Source organism: Harpia harpyja, chromosome 7, assembly GCF_026419915.1.
Source record: "Harpia harpyja isolate bHarHar1 chromosome 7, bHarHar1 primary haplotype, whole genome shotgun sequence".
Taxonomy (NCBI): Eukaryota; Metazoa; Chordata; class Aves; order Accipitriformes; family Accipitridae; genus Harpia; species Harpia harpyja.
In genome coordinates this window covers 30,993,297-31,016,196 of record NC_068946.1, presented here as the reverse complement: position 1 = coordinate 31,016,196, position 22,900 = coordinate 30,993,297, and the positions used below count along the sequence as shown (strand labels likewise).

Below are 22,900 nucleotides of genomic sequence, written 5' to 3'. Positions count from 1 at the left end.
GCAGCCATCACCTAGAAGACTCATTTTCAAATAGAAAATCAGTGTTATGAACAGGATAAAGTTATCAAGCACTGGCAACTCTCCAGCAGGCAAAACCTTATAGCCTGTAAGAGAGGCATTTTGGTATGTTCTTACCACAATATTGCTTAATGTACCACTTATGCAAGTCAGCTTGCTCACACAGGTTCTTTGCTGTGTGTTTATAACAATCTTACATAAAGTCACAAGGGCACAAAACCACTGAACTGAATTTTACTTTTATGAAAATTGAAACATTCAAAATCGTACTAATTATTAAAATTAGCTTTATTGTGAAATGGAAAGTACACTTCAGGAAAATAGGTGATTTTTATACCTGAGAGAATTCTTATGAATCAACATTTTGGGGAGATGACTGAACTTAGGAAGTTGTTCATTAAGGGTAATACCAATTTTAGTTCGAATTTACTTTGTTCCCCCGTCTGCTCACCACCTCCTCCTCCTGCTCCCTCTCATATTGCTGTGACATTATATTCCCTTCAGAACTTCTCCTGTTTCAAAGTTACAGGAATTTTAATAAAGTTGCAGTCACTGGGCCAAAATGTCTAAACGTCAGTTGTCAATCTCACTGACCCCGGCAATTTGCAATATATATTCTGCTCATAGCATGCTACACAGTAAAAGGCTTACTTCATTTTGGCAAATTATGCAAAAGAAAGTAAATATTTCCTCTCTATAAATTTTCCACACCAATGCAGTTGTACCATGAAAGCTGCAAATCAAAGATTCAGGAAGAATCATGTAACTGTTTGTCAATTGTCTCTACTGTACAAATACAATAAGTGCAGGAGCTAAAGAATGAAGTTACATTTGAGGATTTATAAAATCTTCCACTGGCACAGTTAAGTCATTATTACCAAATAACTAAACAAATTAGTACTTTAATAAAAAATAGTATTTGTGGTTGTCCTTGTCAAGAATGAAATGCAATATGTAGGTGAACAAAGTTCTGGTTTGGATTTACTGCTTTGAAGTTATAGGAGAATCCTATTTGACTGAAATTAAACAAATATTTTTTTGGTGTGAATACACTTTTGAGTATTTCCCAATCTGGTTGATTCTGTTTGAAATCAGTGTGCTAAATATTTTAAACATGCACAAATGCTCACTTAATAAAGTTATCTTTCTTGTCTTATACTAACAATTTAGTGGATTATTAGAAATATTTATATCTTTAATTTTATAGGAAGGCAGAAGTATCACAAGCATCTACCAAGGCAGACTGGTATGTTGGAACGTCTCATTTTGTAAACATTTGGGGTTTTGGTCTACTGTATGCTAGGTGCCAATCCTGATGATTCTGGGTCAAATCTTTGTACTGCAGATGATCACAACTCTATTGGAACTACTGCAGCTTTCACTGGTGGAGACTATCTGCTGGGCTGAGACAGATTCAAATCTGATCTATGCCAGTGCAATCACAAATGGTACAATTTCTTTACTGAGAAGCTTTATCCTACAAATAAAATTATTTTAAAAGTATATGAGAAAAAGGTGGTTGGAAATAATACATTTGATGTTTAAAAAACATTTCAACACCCTCCACACCACCTCCCCCAAAAAAGCATACCATAAAATATAAGTTGATCTGAGCACTCTACCTGGGTGTAGCTTGACATTTAATACCTATAACCATTAAAATTGTTTCCAACACTTTGTAATGCCAACATTTTTAGAAAGCAAAACTCTGCCTCAGATTCTAGAAAATCCTTGTAACTTTTTTATCTCAACAACACTATGAGAAAGGAAAATAAGCACATAATACTGGTATTAAAAAGAACAAGCAATATATTGAGTGTGACATAAAAGTGGTTTGGTACAGATTGTGAAAGATGCAGTGTAAGAAAATAAATTTGATGTTGTCTTAGCATGTGAGAATTAAGTCCAGCACAGTCAATATTGTACTTATTTTGTGAATAGCCAGTATATTAGTGATATGCTAATATAGATGACACACAGCATTATCCAGTCTATTATTGTAATAGGTGGCCTGTTACCTTTCACGTGGAGAATGGCACTTGATGAGATAGTGCCGTTCAAATTTTTAGCCCGAACAACATAGAGGCCAGCATCTTTATCACACACCTTTCGAATGAACAAAGTATGCTTTGTCTCCTTTTGTAAAAGCTTTAAGTGCTCATCTGCAGTCAGTTTCTGGCCCTTCTTGTACCTGAAGCAGAGAGTCAGTTTTCAAGTCAGATCTATATCACTGTATGCCAAGCAGAACTTTACAAATTCAGACAACCTCTATAACACTACTTTGACAGCAAGAGATAGAGCTCACTGCTGTGCTCTCATTCCTCAGTTTTAAAGTTATATGTAAATATGGATGAACATTTAAACAATTCAAACTGCTGGATAATACATTCTTAATACTAGAAAATGTGTTTCTGAAAACGGTTTTCAATGGACAAGTCACAGTTCTCTCACTGCAGTATGGGAGAGAGTAGCATGAAGGCCTAGGAAAACTTTCAGTTTTGTGCTGAAACATTTTTGCTAGTAAGGTGTTGAGTCAATCCACATTCAACTCATGAATAGGCTCTTAAGATGCATAAGCAACATACAAACTTTCTGAACTTGTGTCTTCAGCATAAAGAAGAGTCAAGGACCTGTTCTTCTACCCCAGCCTACTTAACTTTTACTTAGTTCACATCATCAAACAGGATAGAACAATGCATCAGGAGTTATTTCAGAGAACTGGTGTCATATTATAAAGCTTGAGGATCTGTCACCATGTATTGATATTGACTGCTGATTTACATATTGGAAGTAAGAGAAAATTCTGGGTCTTCTTGTCTCATGATGTTTCAGCATAAGCTACATTTAACCTAACACAAGCACAGAAATATGTTTCCACATGCTTATCCAATAAAATGTCTACATTGATACAAAATAGATGGTATTGGTGAATTTTTAATTACAAAAAGCCCACTTTTTTTCCGTTTTCATAAATTTCTAATTTGCAAAATGCTTTCTGTTGAATGTTATTTTTAAAAGACCAAATATCAACAGTGTATATATTTTTGAGCTGAATTAATGCTTTCTTATGATAAAACTGAAGGTACTTCTTGTTTCACCAACAATCCTTCTCAAAGTGTAGAATACCAGGATTTAAAACAAAGTAACTTTATTGATACCAACACAGTATATAGCACCAAGGTTGCAGTGTCCAGTATTTTTCTCAGTGCCATAAAAGAAAATTTAGCTTACTAAAAGCTTATAGTTTGCCTAATTCTTTACATGTGTAATAATAACCTTAACATCAAAATGTTTCCAGTAAGAGGCATATCTAATTTTAACACATTAAAAGAAAGGCTTCCATTGTGAATCAGTGGAGAAATGGCAAATGAGGTAAAATGTTAGGAAAATATGCCAACACATAGAGGATACCAAAATCTTGAAATCCTGCCCCTCTTTCAGTCCCTATTCCCTTTGGCAGGGAATTTCTAAAAAGTCATCTTAAAAGATGTAATATAAACATCATCTGTATTTCTCACAAATGCAGTATAAAGCAATCTAACTAGACATACAGCAATTCAGAAATAGATAGAGAATGCACACAAATATATAATATAAGACTGGTTCTCTTAGTGTAGACACTAAAGTTTGGGGTTTTTTTAACCTGCAGCTTCTCTCCAGTTTTCGACAACTGACTCTCACACATATATAAATGTGTGTGTCTAGGTATATGTAGTCGCTATATAAATATTTTAGCATGCACGCACGTGTATGTGTCCATTCATATATAGTGCCAAGATCCTGAGAAAATGCAGGTGAATTTACTTATGGTAAATCTAGAGTGCGCATTTGTTTTAAGAAATTATTGAACAAGTGGAATGTCATATAACAGAATACAAAAACCACATGATGTATTTGCTTAAAAAACTTTGGATGTGTTTGCAGTAGTTTGATGCTCTCATTATTCATAAAATCAAGTACAGAGAGATTATCTCAAGTAGGTCAATTGTCAAAAGCAATTTTGAAGGTAGGAATCATGCAGAAGTGTGGAGTAGAAAGGATACAAGCCATTTATTCTAGTCTATAAATTAATTAATTTGGTTATAAGTGGTTCAAGGTGTCTTGCTAATAGGTATATTTACTACTTCTCATTATAAGCTACCCACCATGTCAGTGTAGGCTTTGGGAATCCCGTTACTTCTACTTCCAAAGTTACCGGAGAACCTTCCATGACGGTTTTGTTAGACAGAAGCTGGGAGAAGTTAGGCACCTGTCCAGTTAGGCTGGCCATGCTGTTCTTTTCTGATGAACTTTTAATCTCTTCTCGAGTGACCATCTGCCTCTGACAGCTTCTGGTGGCGTCTGATTGAAACACGAAACCTGAGAATGCATCAGGCAAAGCATGCAACCTGTCCCGGGTTTTAGTACAGTTATTCAAGTCATGCAATTGTTCTTGTGTTTCTGCCATGCTTTTATGAAGTTCAAGGTGTTGCAAATGTGTTTTGCACACTTCACTCATCATGCTATATAGCGGTTTGGCATTTATCGTGCAAGAAGCAGCGCTAGCTTCAGATATTCCTTGTAAGCTACTAGTCAAAGGAGATACTTCTCTGACTTTTGGACCAGAATCTGTTGAAGAGATACAAAACTTCTCAGACTGATCTGATGGGCTTTCCATTCTATTATTTGTAGTATCAGCATAAGCAGAATTTGTTAAGAGATCAGACACTTCCATTGCTTTTTTAATACTAGTGGTTTTCTGCATTTGCAAGCTATAGGAACTGACATGCAGACTATGAGAGCTACAACAGCACTGCTCTTCTAGCTCTGTTTCAGAATGTAAGAGGTTGGATTCTGGTGTCTCAGAAAGCGGTGGTAAAGAGATATCATCAGGTGATATACACTCATATTCATCTCCGGAGGGTAGTTCTTCTGCCAGGAATTCAGTCTGTAAACTATCTTCTTTGGCTGAAGATGACAGCTCTGTATCCTGTGAAACAAGATCCTCACCAGCTGGACAGATAATTGGAATATCAGCCAATTTATTCCTCTCCTTAAATTAGGATGGGAAAGAAGAGAAGGAAAGAAAAAGACAGACAGAGAGAATGAGTTATCATTCTATACATCCCCTTTTCACGCAGAAGCTAGCAACAATATTTGAAATATTTCTTCTAATTAAGCTTCATGTATTCTGAGAAGCAGGAGAAAATACGTGGAAAAGGGTAATTCATCAGAAATTTTTGCAGCAGCTAACTGGAATTTCAAACTGTTTGGATAGATTCTAGCAGATATTATTATAATTATATATAAACATTTATAACAACAGTGACAATAAAAGAAAAAATACCTCTTCCTATAAACAAAGGACAAGCTGTGGATTTCCTGTAGGTGCCGTGTATAAGAGCATTTGCAAGGGGAAGGTGGAGGAGGGGGTGGCCTAATTACCTCTAAATGGGAAACAGTTACATAGCAATAAAAATATATTAACAGCCAAGTTACTGGACTTTGATTCTTTGAGAAAGAGAGTCACCACTCACGTTCAAGAATTACAGAATTAAACCAACAACTTTAAGATATTTTCTAAGCATTTTATATTTCCCTAATTTTTTGCCAGCTGTTTCAAGATCTTGTCCAAACACAAACAGAAATCAATGTTAACATTATTTTTATATTATATTGGATCCAGAATTAAAAAAAAAAATCCCTCTCATCATGTTTCCAAAAAAAAATCGAATGTGGCACAAGTGCATTAATTTTAATCGCAAAGCACCAAAGACAGTATCTGATTTATTAATTACTTCTCTGCCTCTTGATTTTTATAGAAATGTGTAATCACATATTCAGGCCTATTTCATTTGTTCCAGGGCTCTCAACAAAGGTGTTCATAATGTTCTCATGCTATCCTCTCATTGTTGAGTTCTATACAAAAATACGTAATCTACTAAGCATGTTTCTACCACCTATAAACTGTTCACTCAAATCAATTGGGTGATACACTGGGTATCATTGCTTTCTACACCAGGTCTCTTTGGCAGTATCCAGTACAAAAGTGCAGCGGCACATTCTTTTTGGCTTTCTTTTTGCTATTGCTCTAAATATAGCCTAATAATCAGTGCACACAATTAACAAAATAAAAGTAAAAAGAAGTAATAGAACCTCATATGTGTCCTGGTCCTGTATATACGGTCGTTTTAATATAGATGTTTTCCCAAGTTAATATATTTGTTATTTCAAAGCCATGCGATTCATGCCAGATCCATGAATGAATGACGGGAAGAAAGTTGGGATTTTACTGCATCTATTTTACTAAATAATTCAATTCAGTTGTAAGAGGAAGTTCAAATTTGGGTATTAAATATGTTTTCCACAAACATCCCCTGATGATCTCTGACCCCCAAAGTGTCTTTCAGTATGAATATACCATGGATATAAACATGATAAATTATAAATGACTTTCCAATTTGGTGAAATGTGACAATTCTTCCTCTTTCCAATTACTCAGAAAACAATAAATACTGAGTTACTTCTTCCTTCTGCACATATTCATTTTTTTATTGGGTTTCTAACTAATTGTAAACTATTCCTAAGAAATTGTTATTTTTAGGGCCCAATTCCAATACACTCATACAATATATTTTTCTAGGGTTTACAAATTTGACTGTCACCCAGCTCTTTTAACCTTATCAGCATTGTTCTCAGTTTTAAGCCTGACCAAATTTGCAAGTCTTTCTTAAATGAAGCTTTAATAGGCACTTCAGCAGCAAATTCTGGCTGGTTTGGTCTGACTTGCACTAACAAATTTAATAAACCAAATCTGATGAAATATTAAGAAGTTGAGAAATTCTTTAGAATGTTAAATTCTGAGCAGGTATATTTAAAAAAAATAGGTCAAAATTTCTGAATAGCTAGTCTCTACTGTCTGAATGAAATCAATGGTCCAGATTTATTCTGTCTACTGAGGAGTCTACTCACATGTACACACAGTGGCATACATTTGGGCAACTACAGGAAGGCCATGACAATGTAGGAATCTTCCAGTGACTAATCTAGGATCTTAGTGCAGGGATGTGTTGTCAGTTTCATGGTCACCTCATCTGGATATCACAGAACTGAACTATTTCAGACATTGCTGGAAAATGACCCTGGGGAAAATGCTGGGGAAAAGAATGACAGGTGGGCAGTGAGTGAGCAAGCTGCCAGACAGGCTTTGGCAACGTGAGGACTTTCAACCCTGGTGTGCCACCTGGGATCAAAGAAGCATGAGGATGAATGTGCCATGAGAAGGTCTAGGCCACTTTTTAGAAGGTGAGATTTATTACTGAAGCAAATTAATACTGCAAAACTAGCTTACAGAAGTACAGACAAAATTAGAGATTGCTGGCCCACTAGAAAAGGGGCTGGGGATGGGCCAGGTCTTTCCTTGGAAAGGATGGAAATGGAAGACAGAAAAGCTCTAGTGAGAAGAATCCACTACTTCAAGTGAAGTATGGAGTGATGAAAAGGGTGGAGGCATCATAGTTGCCATACTTCACATCTGATAATTGCTCTTTCGCATACCCTTGACTTCTCCCCTTGGCAGCTGAGGCACAGTCTGACGAGGACTGACAAAGCTGTGGCCTAGCAAAATAGGAAATAGGGTTATGGACATCTTCTGGGTGAGGTGATTCTCCTGAGGGTGGCTCTTTGGAACAGTCACAAAATTTTGAGTGAAATCTGGGCTCCAAGTCAATCTTGAAACTCCCATTGACTTGGAAAGGAGGTAACAAAATTAATTAGGTTTAATTTTGGCTTATCATAAGATTATAGGACTTTCTGTATTGAACTGAAGGGAATGTTAATATTAGTTGAATTTCTACAAAACGTTGCTGTTTAAATGTCTTGTAGTATTGGTCTATGTTATCAGCTTGCAAAATGGAAATTTTAGAGCTCTAAATCAATTACCAATGTATCCTACCTTTCTAAAGACTGAAATATATTACCACCCACTCCAATTTACCACAATATTTCACATAATAAATTATTTACATTTACATCCAGGATCCCAAGGCTTCAAAATGTTCTTTAAGCTAATCTCATAAAACGTAGGTCTGCTTTTGTATTGCCTGTATTTCTAAGACTACATTTATTCATTGACAGTTTGGAACCTTTCATATTCATTTACTGTATATCCATGAATAAAACATGCTTCTCTGCTAGGATTTTTATCACTCTAAATGCATATCCAGTTTTTCGCTATCTAATTTCCTTTTGTGCATTATCCTCAACATGCAATCCATAGTTTGGAATTTATGCTCTCTGCTACACAGAATTTTGGCAACTGAAATGTAACATCAGTGTTTTGAGGTGAGGGTGAAGACAACCATTTGATGGTGAGTTCTGTTACTTATTTGACATATCATGCTGTAACAACAGTACAGCAGGGTATCTGTGACATGATGTTATACTGAACTGCTGACATCTGTAGTTGTGTTCCATCATGTTTTTGCTATGACTGCTTTCCTGTTATTCACACTGTGGCAAAACTGAAGTGATTCTGTGCCTCTTTTGCATTGGATTTTTCTAATACTGTAAATGAGAAGACAATCAAAGCCCACCAAGCTATAACAATATCCATCACTTTTGAGAAGCAATGAATTAAGCAATAAAATTCCTTTGAGAGTACACAAAAATTCCTGTCAACTTGATTAAAAAAAAAATTTAAATCAACATGAACAGCAGATACCTGTTTAGTGTTGGTAGGAGACAAAGTATTGTTTCTCTTCTCCGTAATGTTTTCTGAATTTGTAAGCCGTTTACCTGATGCCATCTGAAAGAAAAATGTTTAAAACACACTTTTTTTTCCTGATGAAGACCTTAATGATTCAACAAAGAATCATAATTTCCACTGTTACTTCGTTCAAATTCTGAGCTATGAGGCTTCTCTCGTAGCATGTTACTATAAATCAAATACTTTCATATCTTGTCTCTAGAGGTTATATGAATATTAGGGCTCTGGGAAATACTAACAGAAGTCTCCTCTATTACTTCCTATACTCCCTTAAGTCTTATTACAAAGGAGAGAGCGGAATGTGTTCTCCCTTGATGAAAGAGGAATGGTCACAAAGAGGATGTCTGCATTAAGAATATTGTGGCAATAGGCCCAAAGGGAAATTTGTAAAAGATTATGAAAAGAATATTATTTTAGAAAACAAAAAGAAATACATAGGCAAGTAGAAAGATGGATAAAAAAATAAAATTCATCTGGAATAATATGTGGATTGAATAGAAGGCAAAGGGGTAACAAAAAAAAAATTGAAAGAGAAATGACCAAGACTACATCGATAACACCCATCTTAAGGGAGGCACCAAGACTGAAAAGCAAGAAACTTTCCAGCAATGCATAAAGACTTTTAAGAAACAGAGTTCTAGTTTAAAAAAAAAAAAAAAAAAAAATCTAACTAACCTGCTGCTTTTGTTCCTCTGGTTTGTCTTTAATATCAGCCTCATACGCTTCTTGACCATTTCTGTCTTCTTTTTGAACAGTAACCAACTCTTCAGAAAACTCATCTTTCTGCTATGTGAAAAGAAAAGTAAACTTATACACAATAGAAGGTAGCAATTGTTAGCTACACGCTGACTTATGCTCTGTACAACAGAGTAGGGAAAAAAAAGTGAGATCTTATTTAAAACCTGTCATCAGCGCAGGTGTAAATTGCTTATGGCAAAAATATGTAGCAAAACCTGTTTCATTCATTCCTGGACAAGGAAAGACAACATTTTTCAAAGCTGAGGGGATCTTTTCTGAGGCAAGGAAATTATAGGACACCAAAGACTGAAGAAATCAAGTGGGTGGTCAAGAATCTGAGGAATATTAACCAATTTGTACCCAGCATAAGTAAGGGAAAATAAAGGATTAAGAAAGTGACACTATTAGGAAAAAAAAGATAAACAACAAATCCAGAAAAAAGTCAGGATTTCAGGAAAACAGTTCTAGGGAGGAAAGAAACATTTATGAGTTCAACTTTGTCTAAAAGGTGGAAAGGGGAGAATGTGTTCTAAGCATAAAACATAACCAGACAGAATTTGCATTTGTTCTTATTTTCCTCCCTCCTTCAACTTCCCATCTGGACAGTCCATAACCACTCTGAATGTAGTTAACTGTACTTTCGATCGGCTACTTTACCATTCTTTTTGGCTAATATTTATTTCTAGCTTAAGCCTCAACACTCCACGACTGGTTACAAAGTACTTACATAACAGAAATCTGGACAACCATACTGTATTTTATGAAGACATCATGAATCCTTTAAAATTTTCCTGGAAGAAATCTATAGATTTCAAAGGACTTCACAGTGGCACAATGTAAGGAAAACCAAAAGTTTGACAGTTAAGAGTTTTGTGTATTTCACGTCTTCAGCTGTCCAGCAAAAAGTTACAGTCTTAGATAAGATCTTATAAGAAAGTGCTGCATTATTAATTTCCATTCTAGCATTAAACAAGTGAAAAATTCTGTGTGATCTGTTCAATCTATTTTTTTCTGAAGAAAAGAAAAATTTAATTTTGAAAAATCCAGGAGTTGTTTTCTTCCGACATTCAACAGCAATGTAATATCAGGAAAGATTGCACAATACATTTCCCCTTAATTTGTTATGCTTTAAAAATGACAGGGAGTGAAACTGAATTCATAGTCATTGCATTCCATACTCATGGCACCTATTTGTGTAGATAATTTTCTGAATGATTTATTCTTCATAAGATACAGTCATCGACTATTGAGATATTGTGGGAATGTTTAGTAAGAATATTCATTTTAAAATCTCAGAATACTACATATTATAAAAAAAAAAAACTTTCATTTGAAAAAACTTGCAGAACAATTGCAGAAAATTCTCTATTGCAGAAAATTCATCTTTTGTAAAATTTCTTTTGACTGACTTTTAAAAAGAATTATCTAAATTAAAGGTTAAAGTAATCAGTAAATAGTTTATGAATGGTTCTGTGTGAAAAAAGTGTTCTCCAAACAACTCTGTTAAACAAAGATAATTTTACAACTAGCAAAATTAGTCAAAGTAAAATATTACAATTATTTTGAAATTCCACTTCTCCTGAAAAGATCCATATTATATTGAGCTAGCAAAAAAATCAAAGGTTCAAGCCCTGTTCTGACAGAACCTGGGGCTACTGTCCTGTACACAATAGCATTTATGTAACACAGGGATGGGGAGGAGAACTCTGAAAAACCTAATTGGCATTTATATTGAAGTTTCTTTATGGTCACAGTGCAATGCAAAGCCTTCTTTCCATTCATCTAATGACTTTTGGAACTCATTTGTATTTTTAGCATCTCTTACTGCTTTTAAGTGTATTAATGAATAATTTGAGTGTTCATCAGTTTTTATAGTATAATTCCATCAAAGAGAAGTGAAACAACATTCATCATCAACAAGGGCAGGATATTTAAGCATCTTAACTCTTCCAGCTTCACAGAAGAATTAACCCATCAGCTATTGCTGCATGTGGGAGATTTTTGATGTATAACTTTGAGAGTGGAGGGTGGAGTAGGCAGTCTTTATTACAGAAATCTAGCCCTCTCAGCTGTCTTCCATAATTCCTCCTCATTTGATACATTATACTTAATTACACTTAAAGAAGCTTACAAGAATATGAAACTAAAAATGTTGTTCTCTTTAATATTTACGTTATAAGCCATGCTTTTCTAATTTAAATTACTTTGGTTCTAACATAACTTGTTTTTTGGGATGATTTTTCCAATAGGGACCCAAGCCAGGTTGTTTGGTATTTTATAGATCTAGCAGTTACCTATATTACAGTACACCTATATTACAGTACCAAGGGAAGAAGAAATGTGAAAAAAGTATTTGTCTAGATACTCAAAGAAATTGTGACATTTTCCCCTAAAGGTTACTTGAAAGCAGTAACAGTTCTGAAAGAAGTTGAGAAAAAGAAACCTAGGAAGAATATTTAGTGCACAAACAAGTAGCACTTCATTGATTCATTACGATCATTACCTAGGGTAATGGAAAAGTGAACAATTAAGAAATGTTTCATACTACATAGATGATCCTCTAAGTTAAAAGTTGAAAGTACTGATTCAGACTCTAAACCTGATAATTGATGCAGATGCAATACATTCTCCAGTTTAAAAAAAAAAAAAAAAATACCTTAATCTCCTTAAGTTCTTTCAGAGATCTACACAACTGATCAATAGAATTAATGATTTCTTTGTACTTTAATATGGCTTTTTCAGCATACTTCTTTCCTTCTTCAATACCTACAAAGGTAAAAACAACCATGAAAGTAGAACAGAATGCCTCAAACAGATGTATACAATCAATGTACTTTGTAACCCCAATATACTACAATAATTAAACATTTTTCTGTGTTTTGTTTTGCTGAAGGAGTTCTGTGATTCACAGCAATGTGCTTTCCTACCTCTTACTAGCTTGAGATGGGCCCTCAATGTCGCTGCAGATCTTCTGCTAGGCTTCTCCTTAAACAAAGTTACTTCTATCTGGTTAGTGATACTGCTTTAAAAGATGCTGACCTTGTAAAATGTCTCCTAAACTAGTTGCCTAATTATACAACTAGGAGGCATTTAGATCCCTGTTACAAGAAATACAAAACAAAGGCAGAATGAAGAAGCTTTTTCCCATGTAATGACTTAAACACAAAGCAGCTTCTTTCTCCCAGTGTTTCTAATAAGCTGGTGTCAAGAATCCATTGTCAGCTCCTTTCCCACAGATAGGAATGTTGGAAATATTGAGAAGGTTTAAAAAAAAATAAAAAAAAAAGATAGAGAAGAGAAGAAGTGATCTGTGCTCTCTAAATAGTCTTTTCAACACTAAGAGGAATTTAAAAGCACAGTTTGACTGTTGAATTTTTTTCAAATTTACTACTTGAATTGATATGCTACACAATATCTTTGCACATTTAGATGGTCGCCTTATCTTTGGATAAAGTAACTTCAACAAGTATATAAACATTACAAGTGGGAGAAAAAAAAGCAAAACCTGAAGTTTGTTGACCTTCGTTCTTTTTGGTCAACAATGTTCCAAATCAATACAGTTGCAAATACAGTATTTACATAACAATCTGTATTTTTTGCTAATAAAATGCTTAAGAAAGTTGGCAATCTAATACCACTAGTTTTTCACAGTGTTAACATAAAAAATTCACTCAGCACTGAGGTATATCAATGTAATATACTTTGACTTCAAAGGCTTGCCTGTTATGAGATAGCATAAGCCATGAAGTCTTAATTCTAAGCTCATAAATATTACAAGGACATTCACAGTTTGATTTCAAGGTGAACTCAGGCTGTATATGGAAAACCAAGTAACTACCAGACTGTTGAGTGCTTTCATTTTTTTATTTTTTAAATATTTGTTCTGAAATCCTTCACCTCTTCTAGTCAATACTTTAAAACAACATTTGTGTTTCAATCTTCATGGGATTTTCTTCTTAAATGAACAAATCTAGGAATCTGCTTCCTCTGTCCTAAGTTATTGTATTTTTTCCCCACAGTACATTACCAGACAGATCCTCACCATATAACCGTTTAGCTAGGTCTATAATCTGCTGAATTTTTTCTTCTTGTTGAGGCACTGTAGGCTCAATAAACTTGTTGAATTGCTTGTAGAGAGTGTCTATTGCTTCTCTTGTTTTGCATTCTGCAGAATACTTGCCAACTCTAACAACTGTTGCACTCACATCTTCAAACCAAAATTGACACTAAGGGATAAAAACGCTGCATTATAATGAATTATTATTAGGAGTTCAAGATTTTGTAGAATAGACTGGACTATTCTTAGACTTTTCAGAATCAGTGGCATACAGTATGTCTTCAATTTTCTGATTTTAATTTAACCTGAAAAACATTTGTTCATTACCAATGCTGCTTTGAATATTAATAGCTGTTAAAATTTCTTTAAACACTAGATCCATGCTCATCTTACAAAAGCATGGTGAGGTTATTAGTTAATGGTTCTGCAAACATTTCTGAGTTCTGAGGTTTTATTTCTGAGCTCTTCCCACCTTGTATATCAAGTAATTTCCAAACTTCGTATCATGGCCACAGTTATACCTCTGTAAAGGCAGCAAGGTTGTTTAGATTTAGTCTACTAGCAAACAGCGGTTTTGGTCTCAGCAACCATTAAAGTTGCTAGGAATCTTTCTACTGTCAAGAACGGGCTTCAGAACATACCCTTAATAAACATTTTTGGTTAACAATACTCAGAGGAGGATAGAATCTGGTGTTCACTCAGTATCATCAGTTTTGCATCATTACGGAAGCAGCTAATAATCACCTTTTTTAACTGCTATTAAAGTCAGTATTTGAGACTCTGCTTATTCACTGAAAGAAAACTGTTGAGTAGAAGGCAATACTTTACACTGAGTAAAAAAAAGCAATCTTAAATTTTAGCTATAGGAAATAATTTTTTTCCCCTCAAAGTAAGGGGGGAGTTGAAAACTGTAAATACACAACAAATCGTAACAAATTGCTTTGCTGATGGTTTATGAAATGACACATTGATCAAATCACTGGACACTGAAAACGTCTTTTAAACAAAACTTTAGTATTGTGATCCATCATTAAGGGAATTTATTTGTCATGCATTTAGATCACTTTGGAGATATGAACAGTGTTATTTCTAAAAATAAACAACGATGACAGGAATGTGCTTGCCTCACACCAATGCACCAACACAATATGGCAAGAGGGAAAATACTGTAACAATTTTTTTTTTCTTTTTAAAAAAGGCAATGCATGAGGCAGTCCTCAGACACATTAAAATAAATTTACAGAAGTTTCCAAAAAGACTTAGACTGCAGTTCAGAATAAAAATATACATATACTTAACAATTAAGTCTATTAAAAAAAATTATACGCTGCTTTTAAGGAACTGAATATTTTACATTTCAGTTCCAGGATTACATACCACATAGACAGCTCTTCCTGACAACTAACAAAGTAGGTATTGTGATAAGATGGCTCTTGTGGTTTGACAGCTATCAAAGAGGGCCTTGTGGTACTTTCTGTGTTGCCTCAGAATATACTTAGAGAAAATGAGCTCATAAGTATGATCATAGATATGCTGAATCACTATGAAAGTCATATGGAGGCGGAGACCCCCATCGTATGCATAGTAGTGCAAGAATATGGTCATGTTACATGTTTTTTCCCCCCTTTCTCCACAAAGTTATAAAGAAAAAATAGAAGAAAATACAGATTTTTACCAATCTACTACTTTGGGAAGACACAGATTTTGCCTGAAGTAGTTATAAGCACTTTTATCTATCCCATTCCTGCATCATTATTACAGGCACAGTGGGGGATCTCAGGTTTACTAGTACCTCTTCCATCATCTGTTGCAGATGCTCCACAAGATACAGATTTTGCTTGTAATCCTCCACAACTCTGCTAAAGTCATTCAGCTGTTTTTGTAAGTCACTGATTGACCCCAAGAGGACTCTAACTTTAGCATTAGGTTCATTTGCTACAGAGCCAATGACTTTCTTCTCTAAATTATCCATCTTCTTGTTAAGAATCTGTTTAAAAGATGTAGCAATGTTAAATACCACAACAAAAATGTTTCTATTTTTAGAAATAAAAAGTAAAAAACATGGGAAAAACCACACAAACCTACTTCTTGTCCTGTGTTTTAAAAATTACAAGTTGCTTTGTCAAAAATCAAAGGAAACTGGCAGGCCTCTACAAGGCTGATTAAAATCAATGTAAATTAAATTTATTGAAGGTGGAATCGAGTTACATTTTTCAGCTTAAAAATAAACATCTGTAGTAATAAAACATGGGAGCTTGAGCAAAATAACTTTCATTGAATCTGCAAAGGGAAAAATACTACTAAGCCTTTGGAGTCTTTGACTAAATACAAGTCAATTTAAGCATCACAGTTATTTATGTCCTAGAATATTAACATATTGCTTAAGAATTGATGTAAGCAACATCAGTGACAATCTAGCATAATCCCAAAGACCGAGGGGAACAAGTATTCATACTAGAACTTTATGATGTCTGGTATAAACATGACCTGTAAGTTTTAGGATAAGATGATATACATATATACATTAATATATTTTATACCCTGGGAACACTAGTTTTGATAGTTCATCGAGACTTCGTTGTGCTAGCTGTTTTACAAGTGATGCAAAAAGACAGGTCCTTGATTTTTGTTTGAAAAAGAAGAGATTGGTTTAAAATAGGGAAGTATTTCATGAACTGTCCACATATACACTTGTAAGAATTATACATTGGTAGGAGGAGTGTTGCCAGCAGGTCAAAGGAGGTGATTATTCCCTTCTATGTATCACTAGTGAGGCATCTGGAGTCCTGTGTCCACTTCAGGCTCCCCAGTACAAGAAATACCCAGGCATATTGGAGTAAGTCTGGCAAGGGGTCACAGAGGTGACTGAGTGACTGAGCATGTGTTATACAAGGACAGAGAGAGCTGGGATTTTTTAGCCTGGAGAAGATAAGACTCAAGGTGGATCTTATCAATGTGTATACAAGCATGATGGGAGGGAGCAAAGAAAACAGAGCCAGACTCATCTCAGTGGTGTCTGGTGAAAAGACAGGAGGCAATGATGGGCCCAAACTGAAATACAGGAAATTCTGTTTAAGCAGAAGAAAACCCCACTTTTTTTACTCTGAGGATGGAACACAGCTTGACCACAGAGACTGTGGAGTCTCCATCCCTGGCAATATTCAAAACCTAACTGGACATGACACAGAGCTACCTTCTGTAGCTGACCCTGCTCTGAGGAAGGAATTTCAACTAGATGATCTCCAGAGGTTCCTTCCAACCTCAATGATTCTGTGATTTGAATTTGCATTGAAAGGAAAAAAAAAAGGGGGGGGGGGGGGTAAAAGGAATAGTCAAAAGAAATAGCAAAAATAGAATCATAGAAGCTACTGAAAATTTCAAGTAAAAAAGCTGCGAAGGAAGAGACTGGCAGGGCAATCAAAACAAAAAGTGCTAGTTCTGACTGGCAACTAAAAAGGTCATCGGAGGCTTTGGAAGAAGAGTTTCTGGTGAATGCAAAGAATGAGTGAGACTAGGAGGGTTCTAAGGTGCAAATGAGCATGATCAACTCCAGGCAATGGATGCAGAAAAAGGTTCTGAAGACCTACATGATGAAATGAGAAAGACAAGAAAGTAGCTGGATGCAGGAGGGAATATATGTGGCTTTTATAGTTGATTTGTTGATTTTGATGGTGTATTTGTTTTATTTTGGTTTTTTAAGGAGAGGGAAGACTAGGTCACACACAATGTGAAGGAACAGAGGCAAGAAAAATAAAAGATTAAATAGAAAAATAATGGAGGATAAAAGGAGTGAACACAGAGAAGTCAGGAACTGAGATAAGATCATTTCACTGAAGGAAATGAAAGAATAAAGGGAACAGAACAGTGAAAAATGTCTGTCAGTGACTGGGACAGGGAAGGATATAAAGCTGAATAACAGGGAAACTCACAATACATTTTGCATCTCCTCTGATCTGCTTGGCACAGGTCACAGCAATTCAACCAGTGAAGTCTTCACTAAGACTAAAATTTCTAATATTACCTGTATTTTCTCTGCATATGTATCAACTTGCTGAATCTGTATTTTAAGTACTTTCAAATTTCGAGATTTTTCAGTTTTCTTCATATAGTTAAACTTCAAATTGTTGAATTTCTTTTTGAGATCCTTAAATGATTCTCTGAGCTGAAACAGAGTAAGCATATTTGTTACTAAAAAAAGAAACCAGCACACTTCAATTTAGGTTTTTTTCAAGAGCTGTTTAACAGACCACAATCAGAACACTGAAAATTTAATACAGAAGTGTATTAATACTATGCCATCTCATAAAACATCCTTATTTCTTCAGAATTTCTTTCCAGTAGTAGAAACTAATAGTCTTGCTAAATCAACATTTTTGCATTCTGAATGCTGAGTATTGTTTCCAGAATGGCTGGGGCAAAAAAAGGATTGGGGCAAAGGGTGAGATCCTTGCTCAAACAATCTATGAAAAAATTCTATCCGAGAGCTTTCATTGATTTTAACTAGAAGTAGATGTCCTTCACATCCTCCAGTCCATTTAGTAGAGATGGTAGACATGTAGATGTATACCCATGCTTAGTTTCCAGAAAAACATAGTTTTACTGGGTGTGGGCAAGCAGATTTTTGTCTATTCATAGTACTTTTCTCCTACAATACAACATTTAGTTTATGTTAGGTTGTTTTTTTTGTTGGGGTTTCCCCCCCCGCCCCTTTTTCAGAAGCCCTGCTTCTGAAAGAAAGTTACACAGGGGCTTAATTTTATACACTGTGCTAGTCCAAACATCTTAGTACAATTATTCACAGCATACAAAGATGAATCCAGCTCTTTGCAGGATCAAGATGTAGACTACATAAGCACCTGCCTTTCAAATAACTATTCTATGAGTATAGTAGCAGAGAGATTCTGCCTAACAGATACCCAAAGAAAGCCTTGCCTAACTACAGCTAGATCGTTTCGGTACCATGTGAGAATATTATTAACAGTTAGCACTGACTTGGTGCAGCAAGCTTAACATTAGGGAAAATTATTCTTATAGTAACATAAATTAAGGTGAACTAGTAGCCCTGATTATGAAGCATCCATGCCTTTCAAGACTTTTCAGGTGGACTTATATCAGCTGAGAGAACTACTATTAAATTTAGTTTTATTAAATTTGCTGTAAAACTTTTGTTACTTAGATGGAATGTAGCTACATTTTCTGTAATCTACGAAATATTTTAGAAATTCAGAATGATAGGAATGACACTGATGAAGCTCTAGGAAGCTACACTTTCATTTACACACATACGGATAAGATGCATTGCCAATTTACCAGAATGAGTTTAATACACATCAAAAAGAAGAGTCATATATGATCAACATAATTTTAAAAAAAGTGTTTATTTATTTACCATGGGAACTAGTTATAATACAAGGTTGTTATATTCTTTATCTTTTTTTTTCCAATGCCCATTACCTGTTTGCTTTAATGTCCTCTTACAAGCGTGCCCTTAATAAACCATATGTCATTCTTTGCATTAGCAATGTTATATAAATAAACATATCAAACATACCCAGCCAAATTATCTTTAAAGGACTATGAGTTTTAAGTATAAAATTTTATTTTTTCAATTTTTTTTTTCTGAAAGCTATGTAATTTTCAATTTTATTTACAACTGAAAAAAATCACTTTAGATATTACAGTTACTTTTGAATGCCTTTAAGCAATAGATACAAGAGCCAGACAAGTAAAAAACCTGCTTAAAATATGCTTCTGATACCTTATAAAAGGTACTATTTTAATTACATTGCAATTCCATGATCACATTTTCAAATTATTTATAATTAATTCATAAAATTTTAAATGGAAGAATGTAAAAATGACTGAATTTTTTTTTTTTAGAATTCCACATTCTTTGGGTTGACAATCTTTTGCTTTTAGGAGAATGTAGAATAAATTATGTAAAATTATATTTATCCAAAGGAACCAACATAGAAGAAATGCAGCAGTTCTAATGCTTTAGTGTCGGTTCCTCCAGACACACAAAAGAAAAGAACTTATCTTACTTGATTAGTGTTAGCAAGTTCAGGTCACATACGCAATTTCACATTTGGTTAACATATTTAAGGCTTTTTTTATATTAAAAAGTCCTACAGACTTCCCTCTGCCCCCCTCCCCCTCCTCGTCAAAGAATCCAGGGAATAATGAATGTTCATTTTGCAGCTACTGTTATTGGAACAGCTAGCAATCAATCATTATTATTATTATTATTATTATTACATATTAATATTAATCCATCAAGGGATATATTTTTCATTTTCATTTCATCTAGTGGGATGTTGCCACATTATTTCAGCAGTGAATAGACACACGGTATTCACTCAGTGTAATGGAAAGGAAGGGAATTCTATCACCGGCACTGTGATCTCCAATTAGTTTAAGCTTTTTATCCCACCTAAGTACACAGAATAATAAAATCTATCTAAAAGCCCTCTGTTAATAAAACGACCTCTGCAGAACAATATTTTGTATTCAGAACACAAAAGCCTTATTTGCTGGTTTAATTTTGAGGAAAAGAAGAGATGAGCAAGAGTTTATTTTAGTTTATTTCACTGGCTTATGCACATACATACGCTAGTGATCATTTATAAGGCCAGAGGCTCTCCTCATAGCAGTATGTGAAATTAGATCGCCTTGTTTCAGATATGATGGCTCATGTGTCAAAGGTCTGCAGCTGCTGTCACTCTTCTCTTTTAGCCACAGTGGAAAAACCAGATTCAGCTCAGACTTGTACATCACCCCCTCAGAGTGCATGTACACAATTTCTGTTATCATCAGCAATTCTACAAAGGACAATATATGGCTGCCAATTTTTAGAAATCTAAACATATCTCAGTTTTCCACTATTTTCTGCAAAATTAAATAGAAATACTAAAGGAACTAGACACCCTAATACACTTCAGTGACTTCAGCCCACAAGTTTAATGGAACTTTGTAACTTGTCCATTGTGTCATAGTCATTAATCAGGCAGCTGTTCCTAACTATAGTTGGCCTGTCATGGGTGGAGAATGGTAGTGGAGGAGAGGGGTTTAGGTGACAATTGCTGCGATTTATCACACAACTTCAAAATAAATGGAAAAAGCAAGTTATAAAGCTGCTTTAAACATGTTTTTGTTAACAGTACAGTTCCAGTAAAATGCTTTGATTCCTGTGTGAGCCACTCTAGGATGTACTTCAGTGTTGTTAGCCACTTAGCTTTCCCTTTTTATTCATACATAAAACTTTTAGTAGCACTAATAATCAAAACAGCCCATGAAAGCAGGTTGATGAAAATAGATTTTCAAAGTGGCAAAGATTAAAGAACAGCCAGCCAGTAAGTGGGAAGAAAGAAAAGGTGCTGTTCAAGTCATTAATGATTACTTTAATTCTGGGACCACAATCAAAATAAATTACAAGGTGAGAAATGTGCTAAGTAGTATCAGTTCCTACTGACTTGTGAACAGAGATAGCTCATTGCCTTCTATGGTTAAAATCCACACTTTCAGTCATACCTTTCCATAAGTGTATAAATAATGACATGATGAAGAAGAAAGAAGCGAGATGGCTGGGGAGACCTGAGAACCTACTTCAGGTTCTGTTACCCTTCTGTTGCAAGTTTTGTGCACACATGCATAAATGTTATTTCTAAAGCGACCACCTAAAGGAAAGGCTTTTTCATTGCAAAAGTTATCTTCTGTAAATAACTGTGTCACTTATAATCCCATGAACAGATTCAGTGCAGTATTAAGCTACAGCTACCTAAGGCTTGACTCAGCTCTATCGCAGATGATTGCAGTGTAATGCAGTGGAGTTGCAGCTTTGGAGGCTGCTACCCAAGCTAGTTAGTGAAGCAGGAAGCCCAAACTGGCAAATACAGATCTCAAAGGTCATATGAGCTTTCCTTATACCTTTCAAAGATGTGGAGGGCATAAATCTGGTTTTTGGCCTTTGCAAATTCTCTTTAAACTAGAGAAGGCACACAAAAGGCATGCATTTTACTCTTCTGTCCTCCAAGACTGTTTCAAAACTCATGCTATGTATCCTTGGCTAGAAATTTAAGTATTTGTTTCCTTGCTTCTTAAAGAAGCACTAATATGCTACACACACAGGGAGCTAGCCAAGTCCAAGTACGCTATTTTCAAATACCAGTGCGTCCTAATCACCAAAGCCCTTGCTCACATGCTTTATTTACCCACTTAAATTCACCACATCAAATGTAAATTAATTTAAGTATTTACAGCAGAATTCCAAATATTTTCAGTCAACTTTAAAGTTTGCTCTGTACACTGGTAAATCACAACTAAATTATCTGGTTGGCTATTTACTATGTGACAGCTATGAACAGCTGCTGCTTGCTGTTAGCACATGAAATATTTATTTGTTAGACATAGTAGATGGTAAAGAAATTGTTATTTCAGACAGGTCTGCTAGATACTAGCAATATTCAGACTAATTTCTGATGTTAAAATTAACAGAATTTAAAATACTGAAGTGAATACCCATAACTTTGACATTCTTGAAGTAACTCAGTGTCTGGTTTCTTGATCCCAAAACAGAATTAGTTATAAATATTTCATGAAAAAGAATAAAAATGGCAGTAGATTAATGCATATACAGGTACATTAGACAAGTATTTGTTTAGGAAATACCTTCTATGCTAACTTCTAATAGAAAAGGAATCTAAAGAAAAAGGTATCCACATGCCAAATTAGTATATTTCAGTTAGTTTACATTCAAGATTCAATTACGTTTGGGGATGACAGGTTTTAACTTAACCAGCCAACACGGCTTTCCCAACTTAAAAAAAAAAAAAATCGATAATTAACACTGTAATTGTAAATATGCTATGTAATTATTTTGCAGAGGGTGTCCATTGACTCCGAGAAGCTAAAAATGTTACATTTTGCAACATTTTGCAATATAGGGTATGTGGTGAGTAATAGGTGTCACTGATACGCTTTTCATTTAAATTTGAGACAGAAGATTGCTTTTTTCCTCTACTTCCTACTCTCACTGGGAGTCTAACAAGTAATAAAAATAGAAAAATACTTCTTCTTAGAAAGGAGTCACGTTCTCCTGCCTTCATTGTATAATCCCAGAATCAAAGGACAGAAACAAGAGATTCATTTAATATAACAGTGTGTCTTTCAATATGGCCAGGCTTACATACAGCTGCTCAGTGAACATTTCCTTTTCTTCAGAAAATTTGAGGGGTTTTCAGTAAAAACCTAAAATACTTTAGTTCAGACCTCAAATATTCTGATTCTGCCATGCCACTGCAAAGCATAATGGGACTTCTTGTTTAGATACTTTGTGCTTTCAT

At 34.8% G+C, this 22,900-nt stretch overlaps 1 protein-coding gene across 3 annotated transcripts in view; it reads right to left on the bottom strand.

Moving 5' to 3' along the window:
- CCDC141 (coiled-coil domain containing 141) overlaps positions 1-22,900 on the bottom strand; it is a 108,795-nt gene that overhangs the window by 10,441 nt on the left and 75,454 nt on the right. The window contains exons 18-26 of one of the 3 annotated variants that reach the window (XM_052793348.1): positions 17,581-17,721; positions 15,352-15,546; positions 13,545-13,728; positions 12,159-12,268; positions 9,440-9,547; positions 8,720-8,803; positions 4,900-5,050; positions 4,164-4,359; positions 2,037-2,209 (exon numbers count right to left, since the gene is read on the bottom strand). In XM_052793348.1, coding sequence (XP_052649308.1) covers positions 2,037-2,209; positions 4,164-4,359; positions 4,900-5,050; positions 8,720-8,803; positions 9,440-9,547; positions 12,159-12,268; positions 13,545-13,728; positions 15,352-15,546; positions 17,581-17,721 — 1,342 coding nt within the window. Of the gene's footprint in view, positions 1-2,036; positions 2,210-4,163; positions 5,051-8,719; positions 8,804-9,439; positions 9,548-12,158; positions 12,269-13,544; positions 13,729-15,351; positions 15,547-17,580; positions 17,722-22,900 lie in introns of all 3 variants that reach the window. The other 2 variants (XM_052793346.1, XR_008236093.1) reach the window with 2 other exon arrangements.